General features: G+C 36.1%; 1 protein-coding gene across 3 annotated transcripts; it reads left to right on the forward strand.

The window, feature by feature from the left end:
• Positions 1 to 4,586: 4,586 nt before the first annotated feature.
• LOC111993933 (receptor-like protein EIX2) lies at positions 4,587 to 9,385 on the forward strand. 3 transcript variants are annotated; one of them, XM_065764732.1, is made up of 3 exons: positions 4,587 to 7,095; positions 7,214 to 7,550; positions 8,991 to 9,385. In XM_065764732.1, exons 1-2 carry the CDS (start codon positions 4,755 to 4,757, stop codon positions 7,462 to 7,464), a joined length of 2,592 nt encoding a protein of 863 aa, XP_065620804.1. In that variant the 5' UTR covers positions 4,587 to 4,754; the 3' UTR covers positions 7,465 to 7,550; positions 8,991 to 9,385. The 3 variants fall into 3 exon arrangements, with proteins under 3 accessions (XP_065620804.1, XP_023881542.1, XP_065620805.1); XM_065764733.1 differs by having other exon boundaries at positions 4,967 to 5,059; positions 5,293 to 7,550; XM_024025774.2 differs by having other exon boundaries at positions 4,589 to 7,550.
• The last annotated feature ends 261 nt before the right edge of the window (positions 9,386 to 9,646 follow it).

The raw sequence follows: 9,646 nt of genomic DNA on the forward strand, positions 1-9,646 counted from the left end.
CTTTCCATAACTCATAGGGAGTCTTTTTGATACCGGGTCTGAAGTACACCCTATTAACTGTATGACAGGCAGTGTTTACGGCTTCTCCCCATAAGTTTCGAGCCACATCTTTGTTATGCAACATGGCTCTGGCCATCTCTTGAATAACTCTATTCTTTCTTTCTACCACACCATTCTATTGAGGAGTAATAGGAGCAGAGAACTCTTGAGATATACCTGATCTTGTGCAGAAAGACTCCATGTATGAGTTCTCGAATTCTTTACCATGGTCACTTCAAATTTGATCAATCTTTAAGCTCTTTTCATTCTGCAGTCTTGTGCATAAAGCCTCAATGTGCTTAGGAGCATTAGACTTAGATCGGAGTAAGATGACCCAAGTGAATCTAGTGAAGTCGTCTACCACAACCATGATGTACCTTTTTCCACCAAGAGACTCAGTTCTGGTTGGACCCATAAGATCTAAATGCAAAAGCTCCAATGGTCTGGAGGTAGCTGAAGTCTGAGTGCTCGGATGCTTAGCTTTTGTCTGTTTCCCAAGTTGACATGGTCCACACACCATATTGCTCATTCTGCTAAGTTTTGGTATCCCCAAGACAGATTCATGCTTAGATACAATGGATAGGTACTTGTAACTAGCATGTCCCATTCGTTGATGCCATAGATCTTCATTAGGCAAACGAATGCTATTGCACACTATAATGGCATCAAGAACCAATCCATAGCAGTTGTCCAGAGTGCGAACCCCACCAATAAGCTTCTTTCCAGACTCATTCATGACAAGACACTTTCCCTTTGAGAATAGCACCAGGAAGTCTTGATCACATATCTGACTTATGCTCAATAGGTTAACCCTTAGACCTTCTACATAAAGAACATTTGCGATGTCTGGCAATCCTGGTAAAGATATGATTCCTTTTCCTTTAATTTGTGACTTGCTTCCATCACCAAAAGTCACATTGCCACCCTTTTTAGGCTCAAAGATCTTGAAGAGAGATCGGTCTCCAGTCATGTGTCTTGAGCAACCACTGTCAAGATACCATAGACATGTATCCATTACTTTGAAAGCAGACTTCATCATGAAACACACTTCATGCTTGGATGACAGATCAGAGGGAATGGTTCTTTCACTCAACTGCCTTTGATGAGCTAAGCCTTTAACTTTCACTCTTCTCAGACGAACTCCTTTGCACATTTTTACTCTGAGACAGTCTAGTTTCTTTTTAGCCAAACTGAGATCCTTTTCCAATATTCATTATAAAGGAATTCAAATAACTTTTAGACTTGTGTTTTCTGATACACTCAAACAAATAGTGATTAGAAAAACAAGATGTATTTGAAAATAAGGATCTTTTCAAGCAAGTTATAGCCAAGACAATAGGGGTCAATGGATCAACACAGCAAAGATTAAACCCACTCAGAGTGTGCCTGCTCTGATACCACTTGATAGGCCACAATCTGAATGATCCCTTGTGATTAACCCTAATTAATTAATTAGCTAAGTTATTAATTAATCAATTAATCACGCAATTGCGTGGAAGCACAAACAAATAACCAAAAACTAAATATGCAGCGGAAATTAAATAACACGGTGATTTGTTAACAAATGGGAAAAACCCTAACGGCAAAAACCCCACTAGGTGATTTTCAGGTCACCACTCCCGAAACTCCACTATTATCAAATCAAGCGGTTATAAGTAAAGGAATCCCAAGTACTTTACCAACCTACAGTTGAACCCTTACCCCAATACTCAATTGGACTTGATCTGTAGCGACAGTTCCTACCTTTGATGCACGGCTCCCAAGTACGTGACTAACCAATGCGTGGATCCTAGTACGCGACTTCAGAACACCAACTAAAGAAGAAAGGTTGGCTGCAAAATTCTTCAGTTCATCCTTTATGATGAATAGCAGGAAGATACTTGGTTACAAAACCCTACGGTACAAATACACAGCAACTTCTTAAAGGGAGATGAACTAGGTCAAGAACTTCATCTTTTGATCACAATTTGCTTGAACAGAGATTGCTCAATGATATTACAACTTGTGTCACACTTGACAGCTCTTAAAACAATCCTTTTATATGTTTAGGGTTAGAAGAAAAGAAGGCCCAAAATCATATTCACGGATCCTAAGAAAATCATATTGGAAATCTGAAATTTTAAATCTCGACAGATAGCAGGTGTCGAGGTAGCTATCGAGAAGGTGTCGAGCTTTAAAAACTTTGCACTTCAGCTTGCTTTTTCTTGGACAGACTTGATGACTTCAACACTTAACCTTGAAACCTTGTTTCTTGAAGTATTAAAAACACCTAGAACTATCCAATTACAAGTAGAGTATGTTTTGTCAAAGGATTAACCAATTTACATAAATAAGTGACATATGTTCTTAACAAGTGAAAACATATATGTCCTAACAATTTCTGCTGTAAGTTCATCTACGGAGGTTATAGAGTCTAGGGACAAAGGTTTTGTATTAGATCTGAAACTTCTCTTTGCTATAGTGGATTGCTTTTCAGGAAGGTTTCCCCCCAGGTTTTTTTACTGTGAAAATAGTTTGTTTTATTGGTTTTCCTGGGTTATCATATCTTGTCTTATTTATTTTTCCACTGCATGATTTTGACATGATATTGATGTTTGTTTGTTTTAACAAATTTTATTCATAATAAATCTAATTAACAACTTGAATTTAAAACTTGTTAATTCTATCAACCGGGGTCTAAATTTCCCAACAGAGGCCATGAGTTCACCATTGACGTGAAGGACATTGATGAAGTTCTTGGCTTTGAGGATCTTGAACATGATTTCACTCACTACAAGGACAGAATGCTCTCCATAGAAATGATTCAATCCTATATTGATGGCGTTAGAAAAGGAAGATGCCTCAACACAACTGCTTTTCCACTGGATTTGAGGTGTCTTACATACATCATGATGTTCAATCTGTACCTAGTGAAGAAGATGACCACCATCAACAATGCTAGAGCCATTTTTCTCATGGAGCTTCGTGAAAATGCCTACATTAACTTTAGTGCTCATGCATTCTCCATCATTGCTGATAAAGCAAGGACAACTTCAAGGGCAAAGCTTATTCTCCCTAGTCTACTCATGCGGCTCTTTCATGCAAAGGGTGTCAAAATTCCCCAAGACATGAGCCTTATGCCTACTCCTTCAGCTATCAATGCTCTAACAATCGTAAGGATCAAGGTTCGTCTTCCAGGTGATGAAGAGGAGGGTGATCAAGCACAAGGAGAGCCTATGGACATAGAGACTAAAGTAGAAGGACAACCCTCAACTGTTCGAAGTCGTGGTAAAAGGAGCAGAGCCTCATCATCTTCAGAATTGCCACCAGATACATTTCAGATCATTCTTGGGAGAATTGATGGCCTGCGAGACGTCCAGAATGAGCACTCTAATAGGCTGACTGCTATTCAAGAACAGATTAATTTGCTTTTAGCCAAGTTTGACAGTTTCACTGATCAACCTTAGTCCTTTGGCCATTCCGGTAAAAAAATGGGTGATATAGAGGAGTAGCTCTTGAGGGGGTGCCTTACCTTGAGGGGGAGAAACATTTATAAATTTATAAGTTTTTATATTGTTTATGGTTTATGTTTGGATTTAGTTCTATTATGGGTTTTCATAGCACTTATCCTACTATCTGGGTTTGGTTTTTAAGTATTCTATAACTTTAGTACTTTGTTTGGTTTGAGAGTATGCATCTGAAGTATTTAATAATTTTCTGGCTTGAACAACAACACAACAACAGCTACATTTAAATTTAAGTGAATCAATTGAACTCCTATCATCTTTCTAGTATAAATTTTGATTACTTTATTAAATGACACGTGGGAAGTGGAAATTATGAAAGAATGAAGTGGAACGTGAGATTTTTATTTCATCAAACAAACCTATCACGTCTCATCACGTGTGGTGAGTATTGAGCTCAGGGAGTTTGGCTCAGAGCCTATATTATCATCACTAATGGAATCATGTCATTAAGAGCACATTCACTTGAGATTTTACTCAATTATGAGCCTTAAGTGCCTAACAAATGTCCTCAATATGAATTTCTAGCCATGAATGAAAATTATGCCGCACAGTAGAAAATATCAAAATATTGGATAATAGATTAAAGGCCAACAAGTCACCTAGCAAAAATACAAAAATGTCAAAAGTCTTGATGATTTTGATACTGATGAAAAATTTCTATGCAATTAGGTGAAACATTGTTGTCAAATAAACCTAACACTACATCCCACCACTTATTTGTGGTGAGCGTTAATCTGTAAGGGCCATGGTGGGTCGCACTCCTCTCAGGGAAATGTCCATTGGAAAAAAAGTCACGGAACAAAAGAAACAAAAAAGTAGTCAACAAATCAAATTCTTGAAGTTCAATTACTACGAGCGAAGTTTCGTGGAACAAACGAGTATTGGTCTTTGGCATTTGGCTTAAGGCAACAAGTCAAAGTCTTCTTTAAGATAATATAATAATAATGAAAAGTAGATGAAGTGCAATTACTGCGAACGAAGTTTCCTGAAACAAATACGAGTATTGGTCTTTGGCATTTGGCTTAAGTCAACAAATCAAAGTTTGAAGTGCAATTACTAGGAACGAAGTTTCATGAAACAAACACGAGTGATGAAAAGTAGTTGAAGAATCCCTATATATTATCAAGAGCTACAGTAACATCCAATTGCATCATCTCCACTACTCACATTTCAACTTCTCTTCCTTTAAACTTCTCCTCCTTCGTTACCATGGGTGCACCTTTCGCAACTCATCATGTGCTGTTCGTACTATGGTTCTTAGCCACTACCTTCAGTTTAAACTTCTTCAAAGTAGAGTCAAACTCAAATGTCTCTTGCTATGAAAAAGACAAACAAGCACTTCTAAGCTTCAAACAAGGTCTTGTCGATTCTGGAAACGTACTCTCCTCTTGGTCTGACCATGGAGATTGCTGTAGATGGCACGGAGTTCGTTGCAACAACAATACTGGTCAAGTCACTGAGCTCCACCTCAGGTGTTCACGGGACGGTGATGGATTTTTGAATTACGAAAAAAGGTTAGGCGGTGTGATTAGTCATTCGTTGCTGGAATTAGAACATTTGAATTACTTGGACTTGAGTGAGAATGAATTTAATTGTACTGGAATTCCAAGTTTTCTTGGTTCAATGGGCAGTATGAGACATCTTGACCTCCATGAGGCTGGGTTTTGTGGAGTCATACCTTATCAGCTTGGGAACCTTTCAAGCCTTCACTATCTAAATCTTGGACGTAATTTTGGCCTTTATGCAGATAACCTTCATTGGATGTCTAGTCTCTCTTCCATACAATACCTTGACCTGAGCTCAGCCGACCTTCACAGAGAAGTTGATTGGCTTCAAATAATGAGTGAGTTCCCATCTATTTCGAATCTAATCTTGAAATCTTGTCATCTTGATAGCCTGAATCCATCTCTTGCATCAGTAAATTTCACGTCTCTTCGATCCCTTGATCTTTATGGAAATCATTTCAATCATGAGATACCTAATTGGTTCTCTAATCTCAGTACAAGCCTCTTAGAGCTTTTCCTGAACGAAAATTCTCTGATAGGTGGGATTCCGCCTGGTATTTTGAATTTTCAGATATTAGAATATCTTGATCTCGAAGATAATTCTTTGAGTGGAAAAATTCCAGAGTCTTTAGGGCACCTTAAGCATTTAAAATATCTCAGTCTTAGCATTAATTCTTTAAGTGGTCCTATTCCTTCATCTATTGGGAATTTATCTGAATTGCAAATCTTATCCCTTGGTATTAATAAGTTAAATGGCACCGTTCCAAAGAGTCTTGGGCTTCTCTCAAATTTAATGTCATTAGAAATTCCAATTAATAATTTCAAGGGTGGTCTAGATGAAGCGCATTTCACCAAACTCTGGAAATTAAAATACTTAGATATCTCTTATACACCTTTGTTCTTTAACGTGAATTCCAATTGGGTTCCTCCTTTTCAACTTGAATATGTTTCCACAAGTTCCTGCAACATAGGTCCCAACTTTCCAACATGGCTACACACTCAAACATCCCTTCAGTTTTTATTGTTGCCCTTGTCAAGAATTTCGGATAAGGCTCCGAGCTGGTTTTGGGATTGGATTTCAAACATTTATTCGGTTGATCTCTCTAATAACCACATAGAAGGGGATGTACCGGACATTTTGTTGAATTCTACTATTTTGAAACTAAGATCTAATCACTTTAAGGGGCGGTTGCCAAGATTGTCTGCAAATGTTGAAGTGCTCGATCTAGCTCACAATTCATTTTTTGGACCTATTTCCACTTTCTTGTGCCAAAAGATGAATAAAAAAAATAAAGTGAAGGTTTTAGATGTATCAAACAATTTCTTACTTGGAGAACTCTCTAACTGTTGGAGGTATTGGCAATCTTTGATCCATTTAAACTTGGGGGCCAATAATCTATCAGGTAGAATTCCTTATTCTCTGGGGTCTTTAGTGGAACTCAAATCATTGAGTTTACAAAATAATAACATCTATGGGGATATTCCTTCATCATTGAAAAGGTGCTCAAAATTAGGTTTCATTGATATAGGTGTTAATAATTTTTCAAGGACCATACCATTCTGGATTACAAAACTGACACAACTTATAGTTCTCCGTCTAAGATCCAGTGGACTTAGGGGAAATATACCTCTAAATTTATGCCAAATTTCTTCTCTTAGAATATTGGATCTTGCAAATAATAGCCTATCAGGGCCCATACCAAGTTGCTTTAAAAATATCAGTGCCATGGTTATGCCTGATCCTGAAAATCAAGATGTTTATTTTGAGAGTTTAGAGTACAGCTTTGACTATGGCTCTTACTTTGAGAATCTTATGCTGATTCCAAAAGGACATGAACTACAATATGAAGATAACCTTAAATTCGTGAGGATCATAGACCTTTCAAGTAACAAATTGTCTGGATCAATTCCTGTTGAAATTTCAGTTCTTTCTGAATTACGGTTTTTGAACTTGTCTCGAAATCATTTGATGGGCAACATACCAGAAAACATTGGGATTATGAAGGAGTTAGAGTCAATTGATCTCTCACGAAATCATCTATCAGGTGAAATTCCACCAAGTATGTCTAATTTGTCATTTCTAAATTACTTGGACTTGTCATACAACAATTTCTCAGGTAGAATTCCTTTAAGTACCCAACTTCAGTCTTTTGATGCTGTCAGATACATTGGCAATCCTCAATTGTGTGGTGCTCCTCTTCCAAATGGATGCACACCACCAATTGGAGAATCTCATAATAGAACATCAACTGGCAAAAAAAAAGAAGACTCTGAAAGTTCTAGCTTCTATATGGGTATGGGAGTTGGATTTGCAGTTGGCTTTTGGGGAGTTTGTGGAGGTCTCTTTTGGAATAGGACATGGAGGCATGCTTATTTCAAATTTGTTAATGACAAAAAGGATTGGTTTTATGTGACTAAAATACTAAAGGTGAAATGGTTACTGGAAAAGCTAAGAAGTGGCGGCCTTAGTAAGTGAAGGACATCATAATCTAGCTAAAAGGTATTGCTTCAATTAATATGTCCTTATATACTGGTTCTTCATGTTAATGTAGTAGTAGCCACTTATTTTGAATATATGATTTAGTTCATAACTAAATGGGATAGTCATTTGGATTTTATTTCACAAATACAGCATACCTTTAGCCTTAAGTCCTTATTTGCAACTAGTCCATTGTGTTAGAAACAAAGTTCATGCAAATATCTTAAAGGATATCATTACCTGTGAGCTACCACTAAAGTTCCTTTAGAGATATTTGAAAGGAAAAAGAGAGAGATCATGTGAAATTCTCAATAGAAACAAAGTGCTACTATGACGGGAAGAATTGTTTCTTATATAAAAAAACATCAAATATGTGGTGGAATTTTTGTTTTGTTTTTAAATTAAAATTAAAATTGTTAATTTTTAATTCAATGCATAGCATATTTTCTCACATCATATGCTATAAGCTTCAATTCCATAGGAAGATTTACTAATAAAATATTAAAGAGGTGGGCTTAATATGAATTTTTTCTTAGAATTTCAACATGGCTTAATTTGCATTCCAGTTAATCTTGATGCCTAGGTAGTCATGCTTCCCATACCCACGTCACTATTATTGAATATTGCAATTTATTGTTTATCCTTTGGGAGTTGGCGCTGGTTCATTCTCTTCAAGAGGCCAAAAAGAATCATTTGCAAAAGAAATTTTCTTGATCATATTTCATTATTGTTTTGTCATAAATTAAACATGTACAAAATGAAATGAATTACGATTCTTGTGTACGATGCATAAGAACTGCTTATCTATATAGTGCTAATCATTGTAAGAAGAAAATATTGGCTTAATTGTTTACCTTTTTCCTTATTTATGTACTCGTTGATCATAATTGTTTTGCTTGTAATGTAAGCTTGTTTTGGTATTTTCTTATTAAAAAAAAAAGGCTAGTTTTGGTATTTGAAATAAAAACAATAAATAAAACAATACACTATAGTTGCAAACATATGAGTGTTAAATTATGACATGATCACTTTTGCTACCTTTTTTTTTATAGTCAAAACACTTTTGCTTGTTTGAGTGTTAAATAATCTATTTTCCAGAAAGATACACTTACTCCACCTTTTTATTTTCCAATCCCTTAAAAGTCAAAATAATCTAGTCAATTGATCATTCAAATTGTGACTTGGGTAGTTTTGCATATTTGAGTATCAAATAACCTATTAGGCCAAAAAATGTAATAACTCCACCTTTTTATTTTTCAATCTCATAAAATTTAAATGATCGTTCATTTACCATTCAAAAAAACATCTTTTTGTTGTTGTTGTTGTTTGGAGGGGCAAATTACACCATCTTGTGTTGTATTCGTAAAACATGGAGGTCTCTTGTGCTTTAATTGGGAATTTACCTTTTAGGTTTGCTCTCTGTGGTTCCACTAACTTCAATGGAATTTTATGATTTGGCAGGTGCAAACATCACCTATTGGAGTGTTTTTTGGATTATTTGTGAAGATATTATGTGTGTATTATGTTATATAGATTCCGATTATACGGGGGATCTTGATTGTAGAAGGTTTATGAGAGGCTATATATATGTTTGTGTGTTTACTGGTGGCCGAAACTGCTGGAAATCAATTGTACAAGATACAATTGCTCTATCCACTAGAAAGGCAGAATATATGGTGGCAACAGAGGCAGCAAAAGAACCAGTTTGCCAAACCACATAAATGTTGGGGTTCTTTGTATGTGTATATGCCCATTATTTATTGTTGTTAATTTGAATATTGGGGTGCTATTTCCACAACAATTTGTGTAGATCTTATTTTGTTTGTTTGCTATTTTACCACTTGGCTTCATATGAATTCATGCTACCTTTGTCACTTAGTATATAAAACAAAAAAGTTCTGGAATGGTTTGATATACATTATGATCATGTATTGCCTTCTGCATCTTGTAGTGCAGAGGCTCTCATGACATTTCCATCATCTGACACTCTTATTTAAATTTTTTTTTTTTCTTTTTGACCTTGCCATTTTCAATGATACTTAAACCGCTCTCTCTCTCTCTCGCTCTCTCTCTCTCTCTCTCTCTCTCTCTCGGGATCAGCCAGTTGCTTATCTAAT

Source organism: Quercus suber, unplaced genomic scaffold (assembly GCF_002906115.3).
Source record: "Quercus suber isolate HL8 unplaced genomic scaffold, Cork oak 2.0 scaffold_580, whole genome shotgun sequence".
In the NCBI taxonomy this organism is placed as follows: domain Eukaryota; kingdom Viridiplantae; phylum Streptophyta; class Magnoliopsida; order Fagales; family Fagaceae; genus Quercus; species Quercus suber.

Excerpts from the sequence above, each read along its gene's own strand:
- LOC111993933 (XM_024025774.2), top strand. The coding sequence starts at position 4,755 with ATGGGTGCACCTTTCGCAACTCATCATGTGCTGTTCGTACTATGGTTC.